The 25,443-nt window shown below is 40.9% G+C and overlaps 1 protein-coding gene across 3 annotated transcripts in view; it reads left to right on the forward strand.

Annotated features, from left to right (window-relative positions):
* The window catches only part of satb2 (SATB homeobox 2), a 52,636-nt gene that overhangs the window by 22,632 nt on the left and 4,561 nt on the right, over positions 1-25,443 (forward strand). For 2 of the 3 annotated variants that reach the window (XM_030427655.1, XM_030427656.1), the window contains 9 exons: positions 5,565-5,691; positions 7,056-7,179; positions 7,737-7,839; positions 9,437-9,487; positions 9,573-10,156; positions 12,040-12,252; positions 12,436-12,522; positions 13,342-13,494; positions 16,762-16,956. In XM_030427655.1, the coding sequence (XP_030283515.1) occupies positions 5,565-5,691; positions 7,056-7,179; positions 7,737-7,839; positions 9,437-9,487; positions 9,573-10,156; positions 12,040-12,252; positions 12,436-12,522; positions 13,342-13,494; positions 16,762-16,956 (1,637 nt within the window). The remainder of the gene's footprint in view (positions 1-5,564; positions 5,692-7,055; positions 7,180-7,736; positions 7,840-9,436; positions 9,488-9,572; positions 10,157-12,039; positions 12,253-12,435; positions 12,523-13,341; positions 13,495-16,761; positions 16,957-25,443) is intronic. The other variant, XM_030427657.1, reaches the window with a different exon arrangement.

The following is a 25,443-nucleotide window of genomic DNA, read 5'->3' on the forward strand; positions in this document are numbered from 1 at the left end:
GTCCTGTGCTAAAATAATGAACCATTAATGTTATCAGAAAATTGGTACCGGAAAAGCAGTGCAAGAGTTAGGTAAAGCATAACATGAACATAAAAAAAACACTCAAATAAAAGTGATTCCTGAGAGACTGCAGATCATTGTATTGCCACAAAAATGGCTCTTTTAAAGGATATTTTGATTGAAGATGTCTTGGATACCTTACGATATACTCTTTAGGAGGAGAGAATTAGGGAATTAGGCACACTAATGTTGGATAGGTGCTGGCCACGATGAGGTTATAGGTGTTAAGGAAAATAGTTGTGCACTTGTAGTTATGATAAAAAAAAAAGCTTTATTAAATAACAACATTTACATTAACCAACAGTCTTCTTCAGGCTAGAGATGACCTCCTTCAAAACTGTCAAAAAGTTAGTATTACTATTTATCAAAGCCCCCATAGCCATAGTCCAGCCACTCAGCCCGCAGCCATCTTGGCAACTCCCCCAGGCAGTTATCTTCAGGCTAACAAGACCAGGGCCCTATCTTAATGAATGAATGAGGAGAGGAACACTACTTCCGTGGTCACTGAGACATACAATTTGCATCATCTCTGCTAAAGAATGCTCACAAAGTTTGGAGAAGATAATCCATTTATGAACTCATTCTTATCAGCTGGGTAAGTTGTATATCTTTTTTTTTTTTTTTTGTCTTTTGGTTGTTAAAATCAGAACTGCAATTACCAGCCTGTTAAAGCGAGTGAGGAAAAGACACAATACACAGATGCACATTTATCCTGCAGTGACGGCCCAAAATAGCCCACTGAATTCTATGGTGAGTGTTCGCTACGGTTTGCAGATGAATGCCATTAGTTGCACTTTTAGCCAGTGTTTTTGCCAAGTATCAGGGGAGGTCTCTGTCTGTCTGTCTGTCTGTGTCATCAGTGTGTATGGAAAACAGCGAGCCACATTGGTCCCCTGTCCACATCAATGCTCTCCCCTCTGAGAGCACCACACCAGGGGCTTCAAAGGCAAGACCAAACGGGACATCACAACTCAACACAAACAAAACCCTGAGCCTCGACTTGACCACTGTGTGTGTGTCTGTGCACAAACACACACACACACACACACACACACACACACACTTGTAAACTCTATTTAACCCATGCTAGGATGCATTTGCTCACCCTAAAGCTCACATAAACTTGGTTTAGAATACCATGTAGTCATGCAGTATCATGGACAAAACACACAGACACACACACCCAGCTTCTCTCAAATGAATACTTTTTGTTTTTTAAAACAAGCGTTTATGTTAAATGAATAATTTCTGGCTTAAATTATACATTTTTTCCCCTGCGGTCCACAACCAAAATTACACAGAGTCCCAGCTATTTTCTCCCTGTTTGAATTGTGTCCTGCATTCTTGTGTCCCAGCGGTGTATTTAAAGTCCCCGCCGAGGACCACGGCCTTTCTTTAATTAGCTCAGCCCAGTAATTAACTGGGAGATATTGTTTATTTCAATTATAAGGGTCTGAAGGCTTTTATAGAATGGATGGGATCAGACCTGTACTTTACGGCTTTAGTCAGTGAACAGTTAACAGTGGTCAGTGGGGGAGGGGGGGGTAGAGAGAGCATTGTTGGAGTGCCACGTCTAAAAGGCCACAAAGGGTCACTGCAGCAGACCAGGTCAGCAACGTACTAGACATCTGAGTTCAGAACTTCTGTAAATTGTAGTCTTGGTTCTGTCAGGGTGCTGTTACATTTTGTTCACCACTTACTTCTACGGCATTTTTATTTTTTCAAGACAAACTTGCTTATGTATGTATCATTTTGTTAATAAACTCTATAAACAAAGTTCATTCTAAAGGAATCAGCTGGGTCAAAAAACAACAGCCATAAGATGATCTCAAAGGTTTTTGGTGGGGTATTCCAGAAATTGCAAAATACTATGCTAAATCCGACAATTTTTCTGACTGCAACCAACTCTTCCTGGTAAATTTGTTCATCTTTCAAACTCCTGACACCATTTTGAAAATTAAAGTTTTTTGTTAAGAGTAAAAACTTAACTCCATCCTCATACCTAAACGACTAAACCAGAGACTCCAAAAACAACATCACTGTTGCCAAAACAGGACAGGTGTGACAGACCTTACACAGTTTGGTTCAGATGTGGCTTTAAAATTACTTTAGGTTGATGAAACCAACGTGACCAAGTTTATAATAACTTTACGTATGTCAATTGAGGTACATATTGTAACTTAACTGTGGTAGCAAGTAAGAAAAACTTAGTATTCATTCTCACTTCCACAATGGATGCAAAAAACAGTCTCCTGGACAAAAGTCCTGTGCTCGTTTGCCCCAACCACCTGTCCCCACCCAATCATAAAGCACTTTATACGTCACCTGACTTCCTCGTTTGCTACTGTAATAATTACTACAGCTGTAGGGGTCATCGCCTAAAGAAAGAAACGTAAATATGGGTCTTAAACTGCATTCAAAATTGACCAATATTATAATTTTTCTGATCCCCATGACAAGTAAACTGATCTTCTTGGTTCAACATTGATCTGTCATACTTGTCATTGTTGTGTGCACAGTTTAAGTGTGCTATAGAGGATTATTGCCAATGTTCTGGGTGTGCTCCCTCCTGTTTTTAGCTCAGAATGAAGTGGTTTAGATCATCTGTTGGCTTGTTTACAGCCTGTCTCATTGTCTGTCAGCACACGCTTTCTTTTTTTTGCCCCAGCAGACTTTGTTGAAGTGTAACGGGCCACGACTTCCCCATTTTGAAACAAACATACAGGTATGAAGCTATGAGTAAACCCTGCTGCTCAGTGATGCATTAAATTAAGCTTTATAGACAAACTTAAATTTACACATCATAAAGTACTGTATATGTTTTACTTATACTAAGCATAAAACTCATTGCTGCCATTTTTTGCTCCCTTCAAGAAAGGCTCGCCATCTTGCACATTTTTTCCCAGATAAGCTTTTCAGAAGCGTTTCAGCTGAGTGGAGCACTCCCCGAAATGACAGCATGACAGATTTTCATCAAGAGGTGATCCTTAGGGTGCAATGAAGGATGATAGGGGTGAGTCAGGCCTATGGGGTTTACCTCAGTGTGTGCCAAGGGTGGAACCTGGAACCAGTTTGGAAGAAGCCCTGCATGTGTGTGCAGGCTGCTGCCACCATTAAGACTTATTCTAGCATGGGACAATGGGATTACTGTGTGTACTCGTTTATTTGTGAATGTGTGCGTCTGTGTTCGCGCGTGCACGCGCGTGTGTGTATGTGTGTGCGTGCGTGTGTGCAGGCATCCATGCATGCAGGTCTGCGTGAGTGTTGATGAGAGGAGTCAGAGACATCAGTGTGTGTTTGTGTATGGATTTGCGTTTGTGTGGATGGGCACACTCAGACATGAGCCAAGCCACCAGCCGGCCACATAAAAGCATGTCTCTGGGAGGTGGAATTTTAATGTGGAAATGGGAACAATGATTTCTACTTTTAAATGTGGACAAGAAGCAGAGCCCATTGAACAGCAGACCAAAAATGATGGATCAATTATTAATGCATTTACCATCACACTGTGAGCGTGTGAGTGTGTGTGTGGGTGGGTGTGTGCTTGCATGCAAGCTGGTACATGTACATGTCCACTTCTCAGTGTGCTGTCATGTGTCCTCTGTGAGTTTGTGTTTGTCTGCTTATTCACGCGTTTGCTTCCACCCAGTTTGGCATTAGAGAAATTGTTATGACTTATTTTCAGATGTGTGGATGCTGCATGCTGAAGATAGCTGAGAGAAAGAGTTTATTTGTGTGTGTGTGTGTGTGTGTGTGTGTGTGTGTGTGTGTGTGTGTGTGTGTGTTTTAGTGTCTGTGTGTATGAAAGAGAGAGACAGAAAAATAAGAACAAAGAGAGGAGGATGTGCTCTGTGTTTTCCTCTCTGTCATAAAATTATTTCAGTGTTTTATTTCATCTCGTTAAAATCTTCTCTTACAAAAACTGAACTTTTTCACATGTAAAACTCCTGTTGTCACACATGACAATTTCACACCACATACATGTGAAAATGTTATGTTGCACTACTCGTAAAACTGTAATGACTTTAATTTAATATGAACAATATATGAAAATTATTGCCTTAAAATGTCATCTCTCAGAACCACAGATACATTTTTCACATGTGAACTGGAGCCTCCTGTATGATAACTCACGTATGCTACTTGTGTCTCTTTTTTTCTTTTGTTGCATAAAGGGACTACTACTTACATCTCATTGTGCAACTGTGTGTCGTAAAATGACAATTAAATGAACCTTTGAACCTTTAAACCTTTAATAAGAGTTGAAGCGTTGAAGATGTTTCCCTCACATAAATATGAGATTGCCCATATAGGTAGAAAACTACGCTTTCATATTGGGAAAAAAAATAATAATAATTTATGTACAGCAACTGTTATAACAGAGTTATCTGGTTCAGTTTGGGTTTTTAAACGTTGTCATGGTGGTCCTAGGATCCTCTGGGGTTCTTCTCCACCCTGAGGGGTCTGGTCCATTCTGTTCATAGTGGATTAAATGATGCTCCCCCCGTATGACCGGATAATTAAGAGCACAGCTCGGCCTGACTGCAATCAAAGATATAACTGAGATATAAACAGAGCGGAAGAAAACAAAAAGAGGGAACAAAGAGAGAGAGGGAGCAGAGTAGTCCAAGGAGAAGAGAAATGTGAAGAAAATGAAGGAGAAAGATATGGGGGGAGGGAAGGTGGTCGGCAGAGAGTGAGGAGGAAGGGGACAGAAAGAGAGAGAGACAGAGAGAGAGAGAGAGAGAGAGAGAGAGAGAGAGAGAGAGAGAGAGAGAGGACCCGTCTGGATCTCATTTAGAGGATAGTAATGCGATTAGCTTTGTTTAGTTTTCACAGCTCCAGCCAGTCCCCAGGAAAAAACCTCTGTGTGTGAGTGTGTGTGAGTGTGTCGAGGTGGGTGAACGGGTAGGTGAAGTGTGGTAGTGTGTATTACGACCTGTGCCTGCATGGTTTTTGAGTCTGTATTGTTCTATACCCAAATGAAAAAATGAAATGAAAAAAAGGTCTTTGGTAATTTAGTTGAACTGACCTGAGCACTGCTGACTTTCTAGACAACTAGACAACTTCTAGAGCGACTCAAACAACCTCAACTAGAATCCCCACAAATATCACGCTACAGGACTTACTGAGCAGTGGAACAGGGCTAACACTAACAGGTTTAATGGAGCAGCTGGGCTTATTGAATGTAACCGAAAAGCCCACATTTACCAGGGTGTACAAAGTGCTTTTTACTAATGACGGAATCTTTTTTTTTTGTTAATTCAATAGCCATGGTAAATAACATCCAAAGCAGAGGCAGCAAATCTGACATGATTTTCTAAAGTATATTAAGAGTACAACGTGTTAGAGAGGGTACAGGGTTCTACATAACAGAATATAAAGAGATATTCCTGTTTTTATTTTGCAGGGACAACTTTGTATTATCTGTATTTTTGTATTATGTCAAAATGTTAAAATGAATTAAAACTTTAATGACAGAATTCTTTTATGTCTCCGTCCAGGCATCATCAAGGTGGGAAGGTGGAACCCTCTGCCCATCCACTTCCTGACTGACGCACCAGAAGCTACAGTTGCTGACATGTTGTTGGAGGTCTACCACATGGTCACACTACGCATCCAGCTGCAAAGGTCAGAATTAGTTTTTAAAAGTCAGATGTCACAGGTTACAGTTTTCCAGACATATTTGGATCTAATTTACTAGATTTGAGATTTATTGTCTGTGGCATTTCAGAGTGAGAAAGTGGAAATGTTTACATTCTAAATCTGGGATTTTCCACTCAACAACACTCCTCTTTTGAATATGAAACACATTGGAATGACTACATGTCCATATTTTATGGACGAAGTAAGACTTTTTAACCATACACTGTGTGCGGTTACACTGAATCAGAAACTTTGTCCGCTGCTGCTGATGTCATTGCTGTTCAAGAATTTATCATATCTTTCAAATTTGAAAGCTGCAATATTGAAACACTAAAGCTCCAGTTGAACAGCCCGGTTGGGGATTTATCTATTATCTGTTTCTGTTGGGAAGAGTACGTGTGCCAGGAAATTCTAGTTCCCTTGAATAAGTGAGGCAGGATCTTGTGATGGACAGATAAAAACAGATAAACTCCAGATGAGAGGCTTATTATTGTTATTGTCTTGGCGCATACCAGCCAGGTTTGTTTACATGTTTGTGTGTGTATCCATGGTAATGGCAGAGCTTTGGCCCACTTAGAGCTCAGAGCTTAAATGATTTATCTGAGGTTAAAATTAAAATAAAATAAAATAAAATAAAACAGAATGATTGTGGGGAGACACTATAGGTCTAAACAGGAAATATTGGATGAGGAAATACAGAACATATGAAAGATCAGCAGTTAGAGATACATTTAGGGTTCAAGGTAAGGTTTAACATATTTGGGAAGTATGTGTACTTTCTTCATTGCCAATTGTTGGAGAAGATTGACACCATTCTCATGTCTGCACTGTAAATATGAAGCTAAAGCCAGCAGCTGGTAAAGTAAGCTTAGCATAAGGACTGGAAGGGTGTGGAAACAGCTTGCCTTGTTCTGTTTGAAGGGAACACTCAAATATGTAAAAAAAAAAAAAAAAAAAAAAAAAAAGTGTACAAACAACAAGTTGTGGTTTTGGCCAGAAAAACACATTTTGGGATGTTGTAATAGATTAAAACGTTTTTAATTTTATGTGCTGGGGTTGGATTTGGTTACATTGGGACATACGCAGGATAGCTGTTTCCGGGCTTTAACAGGTTGCTGGCTGTACCTTCATATAAATTATTGTGGTATCAATCTTCTCATTCAACTCTGTGCAAAAAATAGATAGCACAGGTCCCAAAATGGCAAACTACTTCTTTAACTTTAATGAACATCCAAAATAAACAATCTAATACAGTTTTTAAGTTTTGTTTTTACAGATGGCCCATTTGTGTCTCAATATATTACCAAAAAATGTAACTGAGTTCTGTGTGTTGTTTTGGCCTGTTGTAGTTTCTCAAAGCTGGAGGACCTGCCCTGTGAACAGTGGAACCACGCGACTGTCAGGAACGCTCTCAAAGAGCTGCTGAAGGAAATGAACCAAAGCACTCTGGCCAAAGAGTGTCCTCTGTCACAGGTAAAATCTGACTATTGCTACACAACAACACACTGTACCACAAGCCCCTTAACCTCACCTGGTCATCATCAGATAGCTCCTTTTCAATTCAGTAAACCCTTATATCTACTCTCAAAAAGGTTACTTTACACATGACTTGGAAGGTGTCAATAATGATTATCAATTACCTCTACATTTTAATCAAAGGCAACCCAAAAACTCAAACTTTCCGGTTGCATCTTTAACCCACTGTCCTGGTCTCATAATGACTGTTTTGTGAGACTGTGTGTATGTTCTGTGTTTGAATGGTGAGGGTGTTGAACGCAACAAGTCAATCAATCGTGTGTGTGTGGCTGGAGATTCTCGCTCTGCACTGTACTAGCTCGAGTTTCCATGGGTGGCTTCCAATCATGATTAATGTTTGTCTATTTCTATTGTGTGTGTGTGTGTGTGTGTGTGTGTGTGTAGCGTGTGCGTGTCTGTGTTTATGTGATGCCATGCCATGTGGTTGTAGCATGAGTGTAAGCATTTCATATTATGCTGGTTATTAATTACCCCCCTCTCTCTTTCTCTCTCAGAGTATGATTTCGTCCATAGTGAATAGTTCCTACTATGCCAATGTCTCCACTGCCAAATGCCAGGAGTTTGGCCGCTGGTACAAGAAGTATAAGAAGATCAAAGGTGAGCTGTGCACCTTTAGTAAGTGCAGTAAACACTGGTCTAACTTCCTTGAATGTGGTCAACTAGTGGTTCCCATAATCCAGGTTTGGACCCCAACAAGGGGTGAAAAGAAAAATGGTGTCTTCACTTTTGCATAACAACAAGGAAAACACCATCTGCTGACGGAACAACATTTGTGTTACTCTGGCAAGTGTTTTTTGGACCCAAACAGACAGATAACTCTACCATATATTAGCCATAAGCTAGCACCAGAGAGATTTTGTTTCTGACTGTGGGTATGTCCCTGCCCAGCCCTCCCCAAACACACTCGACAAACGTCTATTTGTTTTGTTTTGATAGAGAGACTGTTAGCGGCAGACATGACATATTGCGGATTTAAGCACTGACCGAAATTTGGGCATTAAAAGGCTAAGGCATATCTACAGAGCCCATGTACATAGCTGCATAGCTATGCTAGAGATGATGTCCATCTAGCGCTTTCTCCTACAAAAGATTGCTGATGGTGGAAAACAAAATTCAGAAGTTGAAGGAGGCTCAATAGTATTTTTCCTTAGCATCTAGCAGAGACATCACTGCAACATTTCAAGTTGCTTACCAATCTCTCTCCAGAGGAAAAAATTAAAGTAGAGACAGCAATTGTGTCTCAGTAGTCTCCCATTCTGAATCAAGAGTCAAGGCTGTGTGTATGCAAACCACCACTGGCCTATATCATAAAGTAAACAAAGTAATGTAAACACATTTAACTGTGGGGGATATAATTCAAGTGCGGTGTGGCTTGATCACGTATGATACATTCATCTAATGTTGCATTGGTGCTTTCAACGGCTGAAATCCGACCATGTAATTTAAATAAAAACGTATGCTGTAGGCATCTATGACGGGACTTCCATTAACCCCTTGTATCAAGTATATACCCAGCTCCAGACATGCTACCTGTGATGAAGGGTAGAAGTAAACTTTGCTTTGTATAGAATGTTGGGAACCACTGCTGAAGTCTTAACAATGCAGCCTCATGGTCTTTTGACTTTTCTCAAACGCATCATCTGTAATAACTTCTTTGCCCAACGTAACTTGATGGTAACAAGATTGTCCCAATAACCACATAAGTCTGTCCGACTCCCAAGAAACTTCACTATAATCATTACATTAAACACAGAATTACTTGGTAGAAGCTATGGGGAATATGTGTAGACTGTTGGGCCATTCAGCTTTGCAAACTCACTTGGTGTGTCCGTACAACAAATATATTTTTAATTTTCAATGTGAAGTTACATATAAACCTGATTCTTTCATGAGCCTCAGATTTCATTCTCTGCCAAGGAAACAGAAGTTGACAAATCATCTACAATTCAAGGATGCTCCATCAGCAGATGGAGTTTTCCCTGTTGTCATGGAATTGTGATGTCAATTTTTCCTTTTTTTCTGAGCACCTCAAGGAGGTTTCATTCACTTTGGCTTCAAAAGTTGAGCATCAAAGTTTTCTGTTCATTATATGGACCTTTAAGTGACATTGTTTTCAGCTATTTTGGTCATGTAGGTCTAAAGGCATCAGGACCTTCCCTTCTCACTGATTTTCTGCATTTGTTTGGTTGAACAGTTGATTACCTGGAGAAGATGTGGTCCGGACGAGATGCTACTGACATCAAAAGTAAGAAATCTTCTCAAATCCTTATTACACTATGCGATGTAAAGATGTTTCTTTAACCACAATGACTGTCTCCTCACCTCCCCAGTCGAGAGGGAAAACATGGCAGACTTCTGTGTGCTGGGTCAGAGACCTCCTCCTCACTTGGCTGGCCTGGCCCAGCTCAGTCACCTGGGGGCCGGCAGTCCTCTCCTCAAGGCGGGATCTGGAGATCCGCAGGCACCATCCCAGCCACCTCAGCAGCCTCCTCCACCCCAACAGCCCTCACCCCACGGCCCCCTTCACCACAGCCCTCCTCTCCGTACCGGCCAGGTGCCTCCTCCGCCTCCACCACCACCTGGTGCCCTGCAGCCCCTACTGGGGCCAGGTGGGCTGCTCTCACCCCAACTGTCCCCACAGCTGGTACGTCAACAGCTCGCCATGGCCCACCTCATCAACCAGCAACTAGCCGTTAGCCGCCTGCTGGCCCATCAACACCCCCAGGCCCTCAACCAGCAGTTCCTCAACCACCCACCCATCCCTCGGGGTTCATCTAAAGCTGGCGACCACCCTGGGAGCAACCCCTCGGCCGCTGAGGTCTCCTCTGAAATCTACCAGCAGGTCAGAGACGAGCTGAAGCGAGCTAGTGTCTCCCAGGCCGTGTTCGCCCGTGTGGCTTTCAACCGCACACAGGTAGGAAAACAGGACAGACTGTGGCCAATAAGGTTAGGAGACAGTAGGGCAAGTGTGGTGGAAAAATGATCAGAGGAAGAGGAGGACCAAGGTGATGTGTCAAGGATGGCAGAGGGTAGGATCAGATGGCATGAAGACTAGGTCGAGGATGGAGATCTATTCAATTTAAAAATGAATATATTGCATCCTGTGGTGGCATTGTGTCAGGCAAGACCAAACATCCCCTTCCTGCTTATTGAGCTACGTTTTCTCAGGCTAGATGGCTCATAATTCTCATTCACAACATCTCAGGTGAGAGGAGGTAATTGCCGTATTTGATCGAAATAAATGGATATTGACGTCATCGAGACTATAATTTTTTCACACAACTTTCAGCTAAATTTGTGTTCACCCACCTTGTAGTATTTTCAGTGGGATTAGCGGAAGCATGGCAGGGTATCTTGCTGGGTCATTGAGTCTCCTTACACGCCCTCACAGCAGCACAAACACCTGATGCATTCAGGCTGTGCTAAACTGGTTACTACACGCCCCATTAGATTAATGTAATGGGAGATGGCTCATAGACCTACTGGTATAGAGGCCAGGTGTGTTTTAGTGACTTTTGCATTTATGTGTCTCTGCAGTGTATGTATTTGTGAGAGCAACTTACTTGCTGGTAGTCAATATCTAAGGTTCTAAAAGATAGCATGCTTTGAAGGTAGCAGGTTGATATAAACTGATTTTTACCTGGATTTTGAGCAGTGGTGCATTTACATGACTACAGTATCTACATGACACATTTGAGGTGCTTTGTTTGAATATTTTCTTTTCATACCAATTTATACTTCGAAATACTGTACTTTTTACCTCACAACAGCTTTAGCTACCATTTGCATTTTAATGTTTTTTTAAATCCATTTTTATAAAATATGTTGATTTACTATACCTAACACTTTATACAAGTAGAGCTAAAATGTTTTGTTGATTTATCAACTAGTTACTGGTAACTATTTTGATGATCATCTGAGCTATTATTAATGCAAAATTGCCAAACATAATAACTGACCCCTCCTACAATCCCAACGCATCAGTTCTTGACAGGCTGGGAAACCGAGAGCATCATTATATGACAAGTTTGGAGAGATAATGCATTCTCTTTATTATACTTACATACTGTTACTTAAATTGGAAATTAACTTTCAGTCTACGTAGTGTTTCCCTGTGGTTCTACTGTTTCCAACATGGCTACTGCTAGCAGCCAGGCTAGTGTGCAACAAACAACTGAGAAACAACAAGATTACCTGACCCTGATGTCACCATTCTGATTGTATTAAAAAGAAGGCAGGTATTGTTACTTACTCATCTAGCAGAAAGAACGCAGCTTTTAAACCATCTCAAGTCCTGCTGGTATGGACTGACTAGCATTGTGAAAGCAAGGCCTATCGGGAACCAATCTGTATGCAGATGGTGTAATTCTTTACAGCCAAACTGTGTGTACTTCAGAATAACATGTTTAAGCAAATAAGTTGTTTATTGCCAGTTTAAGTTACATTTTTATTGCAGAACTTTTACTCGGTGAGGAGTATTTTTACATCATGGTAGTTATACTGTTACTCAAGAAACGGATCAGAAATTAAGAAAACTTTAAAAAAGCAATTAATTGAATAGAATCCTCTTATGTAAAACGTCTACACCCCAAATAGTACCATTTATCAAATGTTGAGCCATTTTAACTATAACAATGAAATTGGACAGTGGACCCGCAGATTTCCGAAGCCACATAGCTGCAACTACTCAATCATCCAACATTTAGAAAGAAAGAAGTTCATGATTAGGGAGACGTAAAGCAATAACATATCCTTCTTGGAAAGTTTATAGTGCAAGTGTGTGTCTTCACTATCCAGGGCTTGCTGTCAGAGATCCTGCGTAAAGAGGAGGACCCTCGCACAGCCTCGCAGTCTCTGCTAGTCAATCTGAAAGCGATGCAGAATTTCCTCAACCTGCCTGAGAGCGAGAGAGACCGAATCTACCAGGAGGAAAGAGAGCGCACCATGAACCCTTCAGTTGGCCTTCCTGCCTCCAACTCATCCAACCCCGGCACTCCACGCCTCTCACAGGTTAGTGCACCTTGTAGTCAGCAATGCCTACAATGTTTCTGCGCTAGCATTTTCCAAATAGTTGCTTATATGGGAGCAAGGAAAGAGCAGGTATCAGTAAGGTTTGTGTGATGGCTGCATGTGTAATCATAGTGATGCAAACATTTGATTGTAACATGCCATGTGTGTTGTGTGTGTGCATAGAAAGTGTGGGAGAGGAGTCTGGATGACCAGATAACCCCTGATACCTGGGCCTCCATCTGGAAGAACAAGACTAAGATCTCCAACTCGGTGAGTTATCTATAATCTTGAACTTGCCCTCACAAAGTTGACTGCAGCACATCATGTATTGTGTCTTATAACCTATTCTGGGATTTCAACGTTGTATCATAAACAAATTCCATTTATAATGGAAAAACAGCTTCAAAGCTATCATAACAGGATATTGTAAACATAAAGGACATTATAGACTACTTGGACATTTCTTTCCATCTGCACAGAACAAGTTGGCGACATCAGTGATAAGACATTCTCTCTGATGTCAGGGCAAATGGCCATTCATGGCTCTGGGTGAATTTGTGTGCTATTCTTATTATGTCTATGTAAAATTATCTCAGCATCGTTTACACTGAGGGAATGTAAGCTTGCTGGTCTCTACATGTCTTGTGGATGACTTCAAACACTGTGTATACAAGTTCTCTGAGAGCCAATACATGTTCATTCAAACAAAAACAACAAAGAAAGACAAAAGAGAAGGACTTAATGACTTTGATCTGTAAACAAAATTCATGTGGAGACGTGCACTGCAGATGTGCAGCTGATGCTCATACAGAGACCACTATGTCTGTTCTCAGAGCAGCTTGGCCTGATCATCAGCTGATAACCTTTACTCATACGTAAACACAAGATTTGCTTTTGTGAATGAGTCTCTTCATTGGTTAAGAATATATACGAGCCCTTTAGAAATGCAGCAGCTTTATGTAATAGATGCCTTTATGATATTTCCTTCCATCAGACTTATCTGATAGCTTCTCTCTTCTCCTAAAACATTCGGCATTCAAAGGGACTTTCATTTTGTTTGTTATATCATGTGTTCATCTTCTCTCCCAGCCAAAGCCGTCCGGCCCGGCTCCTGACCTCCCACTGAAGCTGGAATCGCTGGTCAACATAACGTCTGGGATCTACGAAGAAATTCAGCAGGAGATGAAGAGAGCCAAGGTGTCCCAAGCGCTGTTTGCCAAGGTGGCCGCCAACAAGAGCCAGGTAAGGGAAACGGTGGGGAAGAGGAACTCATTAAAGGTCATATGTAACATCGAAGTTGGCTCAGTTATAAATCAATGAGGGCTTTAAATTATGAGTGAAGGAGCATTTTTCTTTTCCAAAGAGTAAGTCAAGACAATACAATATTTACTGCTTGATAAATATGTATATTAAAACAGCTGTGAAAAGCTCATCAAAACGCACAACGTGGCAGAAAACACCAGAGTGCAGAGACCAAAGTCAAAGTCAAGCCTACCCCTTGGTCATCTGCCACAGCGTACACAGTCAGTCATGAGCTGTATCACCTGTCATTTGGCTCATGAACAGTTTTGTATTGTTTTATTCTCTCAGAGCTCTGATAACATGCTATACTGTGGCACTAGAACTATTTGAATGCCAGCTATTGCTTAAATGTTTTTCCTTTTTAATTAAATAGGCATGGTAAGTTTATTCATACAGAACCTTTCAGACACAAGGCAATTCAAAGTGCATTACTGGGGCATTAGGAATATTTCATACAAATTACTAAAATTAAAAACCTTGCATTTAAAAGGCAATGAAAACAAAAAGCAAAAATAGGCAGTTGTAGTGTGCTACTGTATATCAAGATATACTACATTTTCTGTAAATTCAATGCATACATTTTTTATTTAAAATTACCACATGGAAGTCCTGTTATTAATACACATTTTAAATCATACATTAATAAAAAATAATTATTCATATTATTCACATAACATTTTTTTTATTGTAATGGGTATTTGGAGTCATTCTACTTTTTAGAATGACCCTTTTCCGTGTCACGTTCACTCACCTCCAAGTTTGCCTTCACACAAATTTACCACCTGCATTTGTGCCATGTAGAACACAAAGCAGTGTCCAAATTATGAAAAATACTGCTGTAGAAAGTACATTTTGTGACACAAAAAATAAACGATAAAGCATTAAATGAAACAGACATTTTCTATCATCACATGATATTACATCATGATCATTACAACACACAGCCCTGTTCACATTGTTAAGATACTTAACACCAAATATTTCCATTTATTGATGGACTTTTGAATATGCCATTTCATGTTACACTCAAGGTTTTTTTGGTTAATTATATAATTTTGTTGGTTGATTGACTGATTAGAATTTTCAAAGAATTTACCAGAACACCAGAACTGGTGAGACAGATGTGCATGCACACAGTTGCAAGCATGTGGTGTTAGAGCTAACTTAGCCATCAGGATAACACCAGCGTTCAATGAATTAAGCACGATTAAGTCAATGCATGGCTTGCACCCAGCCTTGCCAACCAGGTAGCTTCTCTTCTCTGTGTTTAAATAGGTAATATGCCTATATAGATACTATATATATGGATATACAGTAAACATGACCCCATTCTAATCTTGAGGAGAGGAGATGCATGCTTGTTTACCTCCTCTGTCCAAAGGAGAAACATGGACCAAGGACTTACTTTGAAATGAGAAAATATGGAAAACAAAATCAACCCTTTCATCTTAAATATACATCGAGAATAAAACACGCAGGACTCCGTGTTTCACGAAGGCAGAGGATGAGCTAAATCCTAAAATGTATGTACATAGTACATTCAAACATAGCCACATGTTGCTGTGAGTTGCCAGGTGTAAGCGTGAGAAAGGTAATATCTAGAGATGCATGCATCATGTATATAGTAAGTGCATACTTGGCGTGTGTGTCTGTGTGTGGTTAGCGAGGTCCCCCAGGTTGGTGGGTCTGGGGGTGGCGGAGGGTCACGGCTCAGTGCACCCATCTGCTGCAGCTGGCCACAAGGACGGAGAGAGAGAGACAGAGAGAGAGATGATCAGGCTATTAGCGGTGCATGCTGCCCGAGGTGGCTGGTTGAACACAACAGCTGGTGTCACAAACTGAACCAGTCTAGCAGATATAATTGAATCTTCTCCTTCCCCCATCTTCCTTTCCTACATTTACCTCACACACCCTGCGCTTTTTCAACTTTTTCAACTTTTTTCTAAATGTAATTCTCTCTGCATTACCTCCAGGCTTCCATTTTTTGTCCGTGTCTGTCTTTTCCCATCTCCTTTTTCACAGAGTAGCATCACTAGCAGGTAAAAGGTGTTAATTCTCTGTGACTCCACAGCTGAAGATGATGCATAAAACAGTTAATAAAACAGAAAATAAAAGAATGTCCTTTACAGGGAACATAAGCCTCCACTTCAAAATACATGTGTCTGCTTATTATGAAGCTACTGTACATCCAGCAGCAGATTAGCTTCACTTAGCTTCACAGGATTCGATGCAGGGGAAAACACCTTGCCTTTTTTAAAACATTAGAAAGTGATTTTTTTCCAAAACATAGAGGAATAGAGCATACTCACACAGCAGCCATATTCCTCTGACGTCACACTCAAATATTGTGTTGTTGTTGTGTTTCAGGCCAAGGAGGCGGCCATGTTACAGTTGGTGACATGTTGTGACAATGTAGTTCATTTAGTAGTTTAACAGAAAACCAGATGATATTTTGCTACCTTTGTGACAAACAGCGACTTTATTGACTTGAAAAAATTAAATTCTTTAAATTCTTAGACATCAAATGTGTAAATAATGGCATAACTTAAATTGGATCAAAAATAGATTCTACTGTACACATTTTTTTTTCGTTATAAGCTCCCATGAGATCCACCTTATCATTTCTTGAATGTTCAACAACTGAAAAGACAATTGACAATGACAATCTTGCTGGACATTGGGCCGTATTTCAAGGTGCAACAACTGATTTGATAACCCAGAAGCTTCCGTTAAACAACAGCTAATGTTAATATTCAACCACTTTCTCACTAATGTTACTGTTTGATTATGTTACATATTAAAACAGTTAAGTCTTAAATTAATTCTGAAATATCAATGCACGTCTTGGACACATTTATTTAAGCCTCGAAGTGAAAAGCACTGGATGTGATCAAACAGTAGTGTTCGCCAGAAAGTGGTTGAATGCTAACATTAGTACTTTTCTTTGAAATATAGCTGAATGTCCCTCCAGATTTTCACTGTACGTCATTCCCGTCATCCTCTTTCCTGTTGATGATCAATCATGAAGCTGTGAAAGGATACACAGTTGCCAGATTTTGCCCCATTTATATAACTTGCAAAGTGGAACACAGCAGCATGTGTGATGTCAGAGGAAAATGACCGCTGTGTTCTATTTATTGTACCATCTCCACTTCTCTCTTTAACCACTGCCTTCTTCCTCCATGTCTGTCTCTGTCTCTTCTCCAGGGTTGGCTGTGCGAGCTGCTTCGGTGGAAGGAGAACCCCAGCCCAGAGAACCGCACGCTGTGGGAGAACCTGTGCACCATTCGAAGGTTTCTGACCCTGCCACAGGCCGACAGAGACATGGCGTACGAGGAGGAGTCCAGGCACCATCACAGTGAGAGGCTTCACACCGTCCTCCACCTGCCACAGGACACACAGGTAAGAGCCAGATAGGAGAGTTTACAGCTGGTTTCAACATCATCTCATATCTCCATGTCCAGATGGACGCAGACATTAGACAGAGAAAGGCTGGCTGTGTACACATGTTGTGCTAAGATTAGCTAACCATCTGTTTTCTGTAGTCTTGTACTGAACAGGCTGACATGAGAGTGGTATCAATCTTCTCATCGAAATCTCCCCAGGGAGTCAATAATTGTATTTCCCAAAATCTCAGGGTATTCCTTCAAACAAATCTGCTTTTTTTCTACCACACAGATAGATGTTTGGTCAGGTTTAAATATCTTCAACAACAGCACCTTTATGATAAGATCACTACTCGACACCCAAACGCAATCATACACAGTCATGTCCATTCTAAAAGGTTGTCACCAATGATTGATATTATTGAACATACAAAATATTAAACCATGTGTCATGTTGACAAAACTTGAAACTGTATTTCTCCACCTGTATAGACCGCACCTGTCTTAATTCATTCCTTATGATATGCATTCAGTATAACTATGTAGTGCAGTGTTTGATCTAGTTGTGTGTGCTCGTGTGTTTGTGTGCCTGTGCGTGCCCCAGTGGAATCGAAGAGTAAACAGTGTTGCTGGGTGGTGTGGCACTGGAGGAAATGCCCCATTAGTTTTTGAGGAGGGAGGTGGAGGCTGAAGGAGGGCTGAGGGAGATCGATGCAGGAAACACACTGACGTGTCGGCCTCTGTCATTACTGTAACCCTCCCACTCTGACACAAACACTCAACCTTGTCTGTCAGCTCGTCTCTCTCTGTGTGTTTTTTTTATCAGTCGTAACGCTATACACTATCTATGAGTTGAAGAAACCAAATAAATATGAATATTAAGAAACACTGTCACACTCGGGGTGGCTGAGGCTTTCAAGATCATCTACTGATCACAGGGTAGGCAGTTTGATTCTTGTTAAGTGATTTGGATGGTGTAGCCATTTAACATTTATCACTCTACATAAACACAAATGTTGTTTTGTTGAACAGGGATCAAATGAAATTAAAATAAACTTTATGTTTAGTATTTAACTGTTCACTAATAACACTCTGCCTAAGCCTGTATTACTTTACTGATTTACTGATTGCTCATAAGCAATGTGAGCCTAATGCTCACAATTTAACGCAAGAGTGCAACTTTACAATGTAATATTTAAAGTCCGGCCACAGAAGAAAAATCAACAGTCAACATAGACTGCAAACTCCCAAATATCGTCTGCAGAATCTTCCACATTCACATCAAGATATGTCCACACCTTCAGTCTATTCAGGCTTTCATTACAATCTGCTCAAAGTTCCACACCTCTGCAGCAGATTAAGTTGCCCAGTTGCCAAGTTAGATTTTTTTCTGAACCCTTTAAGGAGTTACTTGTCGAGAGTAAAAGTTATTTTATTCAGCAGTTGACACCAACGATCTGACATGAAGTTCTGTTTAGTTGCTGTTCTGCAGCTTTCAAACATCAGCAGATGAACTTTTATGTTAACATGGAGGAGAAGCCCTTAAACAGCGAGAAAAAATGGAAATGTATAATTCTCCATGACTCCTGGTAATCTCTATCTGCCGATGAATCTGTATGAGACAATAGGAAGCTCCAGAATCAAAACTCAACTGATCTTGAGGGGAAATTGTCAAGCCCATAATCGCAGTGTCATTTTTGAAGTAACCTAATAAAATCGCTGATACCAGCCAAGAAATAGTCCAGCACATAACCTTTGTGAGGCTTGATTAATTTAGATTAAACAACAAGATATAATGTGTAAAGCAGAAAGCTTTCGAGGCGCTTAAGCAGAATTTTGAGACTGAGCCAGGCTTGCAGCCTTTATTGCAAGTTAGGCTAACCGTTTGCCCAACCAGGCTTTATATTGAATTGGCAGATTTGAGATAGGTATTAATCTGTGAATGACCGTGTTTCCCCAAAATGTTGAACTATTCCTTTAAATCCCATGTGATGGAATCCAAGCAGAAAATCTGTTGTTATTTTACTAACTGAAATGTCGAAGATCAAGGTGAGCCACACAGACTGAATTCACTGCAGGCTCAGACACATTTCAGCAGGACGGGCCTGAGCACAGGTCTTCTGAATGGGAGATAGTCTGTATAACCACCAGCCCACCCTGCCCCCACGCAAAGCTATTATATGCTACATATAGTATATACCATATGTCATAAATCAAAGACAGACAAATGCTCAAACTTCCTATTTAGCATCCCGACATAAATCCTATGGGTTATTTTGCGGCTCCACCCACCTCATCCTATTCAGAGCTCTGTATTAAAGGCTGATGGGCAGACGGGCAGGAAGCTGTGGTGGCACCATTAACACATTCCTCTGCTCCTCTCACACTCTCAGCAAAGACTAAAAATAAAGTTAACCCTCATAACGGCCATTCTGTAACCTCTCCACCACTACCACCGACAACCCCCACCCACCTCGAGAGACACCGGGAGATGAACTGTGGCAAAAAAAACTGGTGATTTATTAATGGGAAATGAGGTGTGTGTGTGTGTGTGTGTGTGCATGTGTGTGTGTGCGTGTGTATGTGAGTGTGTAAATATGTGTGTGTGTTTGGTGTTGTTGTCTTCAGACCCCCCTCTGTCCCACATGAAGCCTCCACCAACCTCAGGCTCCAGCCAGCCTCCAACCACAGACCACACATGTGTCCCATCTGCCACACATGCAAATACACACAATCTCACACTGATAGATGGTAATGTGAGCACTCCTTTGTGTTGTGGACAATAAGAGGGTCTCTAAAACGGTAACAACCAACCACACAACACACATGAAAAATGAATGCAGTACTGAGGCCCAGCTGTAGAGTTGATCCACACACCACTGATGTGCGTGTGTGTGTTTGAGCCGGATTGCATGTTTCGTAGCGTGAGCCATGTCTGCATGTTGGGGCTCTGGGAGATCTCTGACTGTGTCACAGTGTGTCTATTAGGTCTGCAGGTGTGTGTGAGTGTGTGTGTGTATGCATGTCAGTAACGTCAGCAGCATCACATTTCTTCATGAGTGACACGGCCCTGGTGCTTGCTCCGCTCTCATTCATACGGCTTTAGCAGTTAAGTGCGTCCCACAGCTAATTTGGCAGAGTCTGCCCTTATAAATTATTTCTTTATTGTTTTTGCTAAATTGATTTCTGCTGCAAGTCAGGGGTGTTTATGTGTGTCTGTGTGTGTGTGTGTGTGTGTGTGTGTGTATGACCGCTCACCGTGGCTGAGACCCCAGGAGTGATGGACTAGAACAAGAAGCAACAAACACTGCGCCCTTCCTCCTCTCTCTTTACAGTATGCCTCACTTTAATCCAAAGGTGCTTTACTGGCATCACATAAAAACCTGCTTATTGCCAAAGCAGCAACAAATCCTGTCAAGACTGTGAAAAGCAAGAGGTGCCTGGTAAATGCCCATGTCAGTCACACTCCGCACCCGATTTTGTAATCCAGACTTTCCGTTAAAAATATGAAATCTGCAGGCCCCGGCCAAGAAAACCCTGATGACATCATCAGGTATTATTTTCCCAGAGTTTGGAAAGTTCCCACCAGTGCCATTACACAACTGTTTTCACCAGTGGAGTTGCGGTTCTCCTGAAGAACAGTGTTGTTCTGTGGTTTAAGTGAAAGTCATCCATATGAATAGTACATGAGGAAAAGTCTTAGAGTCCAAAATGCCAAGGTATTACAAGTACAAATCAAAGTAATTAATACGTTCATTTACATGTATGTATATATTGCATACTATTGGTAAAGCAATTATCAGACCCTGAAAAAGCATTGAGTTGATCCTACTAACAGGTACTGTGTGTGTATCCAAAACCTGATATCATCCCTCTGTCCCATAGACCTTTGCCCTGGATGACATGTTCTTTCATTACCATTAGCATGGACACTGCAGGTCAATTCCTCATAGTTTAAATACTAGAACAACCAGTGTGTTTAAATCCACAAAGTACAGTGATCCCAAATAAATTTGATCTTTAGCAACATTTGCTAAACCTTTTTACAAACTGATATTTAACTGTTGGACACAGTTGGTTTTGGTCTTTTTTAAAGGACATTCTGCATGAATTCTTCTTTGTTCTTTAAGTCCTTCGTCTCTTGTGACAAAATGAGCTGCTGTTTTGGGGTTTGTTATTTTAACCCTTTACAAAAGACTGTCAAAGTTTCAGAAACTTGTTCTTCATTTATTCACTTTAGAGGAGGTCGCTGCCTCTCTCGCACTGTTTCTCTCTCCAGTCCTCAGTGCATCCCGGTGGCCTCTTATTCATTCTTGCAGGGTGGAGTTTGGGCTTTTTGGTAAACCACAATTAAGTTAATTGTTTAATTGCTGATAAATGGAATGAATACCACACACAGTTTCAACGAAAAAAATATGCAACACACAAGCTTGTGCATGAGCCCACACAAACAAACACTCACTCACACACACACACACACACACATTTAGCTGCAGTCTCAGCTGGCCTCAGTAATGTTATGTATATGCAGTTTTTCATCAAAGAAACATTATTTTACAAAAAAGGAAATGTGCAGTGACTCATCTACTCCCATCGCCTGGATTCAGTCCTCAAGATTCGCAGGCACACTCACACTTTGAATACCAGAGCAAGGGAAAGAAACAGACAGACAGACAGACAGACAGACAGATGGAGAGGGAAAGAAAAAAAAACACACTGATTAACAAGAAAGGTGAAGTCATGCACAAAACTAACAGAAAAGTGATTTTTCCTTCATTACATATTTATCTCTGTGTTAATGGTGTCTCTGGTGGTCACACGCTCCCCCAAACCCCACCAAAACACACACACACACACACACACACACACACACACACACACACACACACACACACACACACACACACACACACACACATACATAGAGAGAGAGTTAGGGGCCCTGGAGGACCAGAGCTCATTAAGGAGAAGATGAATATTTCATGTTCTATAATTCTTTCATAGTTCTGCGCCGTAATTTGCCTTGATTTACGTTTAAAAGAAAACTTTTTCATTTTACTGCAGTGCACTCACAGCACTGCCAGGAGAGAGAGACAGAGACAGACAGGGAGCGTAACAGAGAGAGAGAGAGAGAGAGAGAGAGAGAGAGAGAGAGAGAGAGAGAGAGAGAGAGAGAGAGAGAGAGAGTGTGTGTAAAGGAAAAGGGGAAAAGAAAAGAGGTTTTTCAGGAATATTGAATCATGCCATGAGAAGAGCTGGTCTGGCCGTGGGGCTCCAGTGCTTGTGGTTTTGGGAGAGCAGGGCTGTATTGTGTTGCTCTGAAGTGACATGTAGTCTCTTCCAAAGTGTAATGGTCAGAGATGGGAGAAAGGCTGGGAGGGAGGGATACTGTAAGCTTCAATTTGCATTAGCTAAATTGTTCAGAAAATAAATTACATGAATGACGAAGTTTTTGTCACTGGACTCCTCTTACTTAGGAGGGAAAAAATGATCATAACATCAATCTTAAGTGGACTTAAGCCGCCCAGAAAAGATACATTAGTCACTTAATACCACAGCCTTATAAGGCTGCATTCAAAACCTGACTATATTTAAAAAAGCATTATCAGCTAAATATACTTACCAGTTTAGGTAAGCCATTTTCTATGATGTGTTGCTGTATTTCTATTTTAGATGTATTCATTTTCAATCCGCATTTTACTGGTGGTTGAATAGAGCTAATTTTAAAGGGCAACTCCCATTTTACCCATTTAAGGGGGAACCAGGTCTTGGGGAATACTGCTGTATATCTGAGAAAAGTAGTACAAAGCCTTTTTTTGCATTCAGTGAAGTCACTCAATGACGTAGTTGGATTGTGGGTGGGTTTCCTTCATCTCGTATTGCACTCCTAAAACTATTGGAATTGTTCTGGACAGTTTAAAAACAAATGATACAAATCAATACAGCTTAACCAAAGATATCTCCTGTTTTATTATTATTATCATTAATATATTATTAATATGACTATTATTATTAGTAGTAGTAGTATTGTTGTTGTTGTTGTTGTTGTTGTTATTATTTATTTTCAAAACCTGGTGCCTTCATCACCCACAATAGACATTACTGGAGGCAATTCATTGGATTACATCCAGCTTCCTCTGGAGCCACACAAGGTTTTATACTACTTTTTTCACATATGCAGCACGACTCCACAACACCTGCAAACACATGTTAATGTGTAACATTTATGGTCGTACCCTTTAAGCATTGCATGTGTTGGATGTTGGATATTGGTAATATGCACCATTTAGTATAAACCTTTAGGTTTTGCATTTTAAATTATTAATAACTTCAAAGTAACTGTAAGTGTCAAATAAATGTAGTAGAGAATATTCGAGTAAAACTGTACTTTTTTAGAAAATTAAAGTAAAAGTATTCAAGTAAAATACAAGAACCAAATAAATGTATTAAGTGACATACATACCAGTTCGGTAATTGTGCTGTTTAGATTACTAAACAAAGTATGACTGTGTATAGGATAGTATAGTATAGCATAGTTTAGTATAGTATAGTATAACATTGTATACTATAGTATCGTTTATAGTATGTACATTTTCTTTCAGCGACAACCATGATGTTTCTCTAACTTTAAAGGAGTTGTTTCTATTCATAAACCTAACCAAGCCTAAAGGTGGCAGGCCATGTGCACTGTGGAAGGGACTGTAAAAACATATTGTTGTGCTGATGGGTGCACAGGATGAAAAAGTAGCCATATGGTATTTGTTGATGACAAGTGACTTTTTGTCATTTGGTTTGGAGGACTTGTTGGCAGTGACATGCAGTGATGTGGCAACATTTCTAGATAATTGCCCCAGTAGGTCTACTCTGTCTGACATGACTCACTGTTTTTTTCATGTTTTAATCATATTTACTGAAAGTAGCAGATCAGTTTAATGACTATCACCTGGATTCTATGCAGCCTCACATAATAGTCAACAACAGTCTCTGCAAGACGACACTGATTGCCACAAGTCATTTTGTCTTCCAGTCAGAGTAGAAAGTAGAAAGACTTAATTGCTAATTATCTACCAGTTTTGAGATTTTTGCACCATTATTTCCAGTTTATTACAGCTAAAGGCAGCACAGACTTTTGAAATTTAAAATTTTTTATTCACCTTGTTTCTTAATAAAATGAAAAATGATAAATCTCATCTTAACTAATGCCTGTTTTGGAGAAATACCCAACAGGCAATATGTTTGACGATGGTAGGGACAGCAGGGAGCAGGAAGAATGGGATGGAGGGAGGTAGAGGTGGAGGACATAGTGAAGCGGGGGTTGGGGCTCCTGGCGTCCACCAGTTCAGGGCTGATTTGGATGTGGAGTCATGTTGGCTTGGCAGAGGCCCACTTCATTAGTGTCCCAATGCATTAGAACTGAGGGGAGAGGGAGGAGGAGGTGAGAGGAGGATAGTAGAAAATGAAGGAAAGACACTAAAGGGAGAAAAAACCTGAGGTATGCAAGTGGAGTGTGAGCACAGGAGAGAAAGGGTGGCCCATTGAGGGAAAAGAGAGACAAGGAGTCTTTGGAGATAAAGTCTACCGGAGCCAACCAGCCTGTGTGTTTGGCTCTGCTCTCTGACATCATCATTAGTGCATGAGGGAGACCAGGCCCTGCCATTGGTGCATGGATGTGTGTGTGGTGATTGATCCAGGAGTCCTTGCTGTCAGCCCAAATAAGCACAGAAAGGTATGTGAATGGGGTGGTGGGGGTGAAGGGGTAGGCTTTGTAATCCCCTCCATGATTTACCCTCAATTTAGTTATTAAGTGTCTCAGTATGTTTGCATGGGGGATGTTTGTGGCTGTGTGGTCCTCATTAGGGCAGGGGTGGATATCTTTTTTCTGGCCTGTGTCTCTCACTGTCTTTGCTGGTGGTTTTCCAGCATTCTTACAGTCTTTTTCTCAATATCTAAAAGCATCTCTGCGTGCAAAAGAAACAGAGGACTGGAGGAGGGAGAGAAGAAATGACAAAAAAAGGAAAAACCCTCTGAATTCCTGTAAATTGGCCATTCCCCCCCTGAAATAAAGCCCCTGTGAGTGAAATCTGAGCAATTTCATGGTCTGGCCTGCCCTCAATATTATTTAAGTAATACCCTGTTATTATTGAAGAGAGGGAGAGAAAAGCGAATGACTATTATCTTTATGTGGGTCCTTTAATTTTAATGCGCCACAGATTTATAGCTGGGCATTCCAGTGGGGAGGCCCCTCCCTGCTCTTAAAGCAAGCGGGCGGGACACGACCGCAACGTACTCACAACAGCCACTACCTTCTGACAAACAACCAAAGTCCCCACTTTCCCTCCCAACACTTCTGTCGAATAGCCCTCAGCTGGTCCTGACTCCCAGCGGGTCTGTCTGTGAGTGCTCCACCCTTCAGAATAACAAACATGTTTCTACACCTAACCTCATTGTCTCTATTTATAATTTCTATTTATCTCTATTCATTCACCTCTTTTAACACCTTCCT

Source organism: Sparus aurata, chromosome 9 (assembly GCF_900880675.1).
Source record: "Sparus aurata chromosome 9, fSpaAur1.1, whole genome shotgun sequence".
Classification (NCBI taxonomy): Eukaryota; Metazoa; Chordata; class Actinopteri; order Spariformes; family Sparidae; genus Sparus; species Sparus aurata.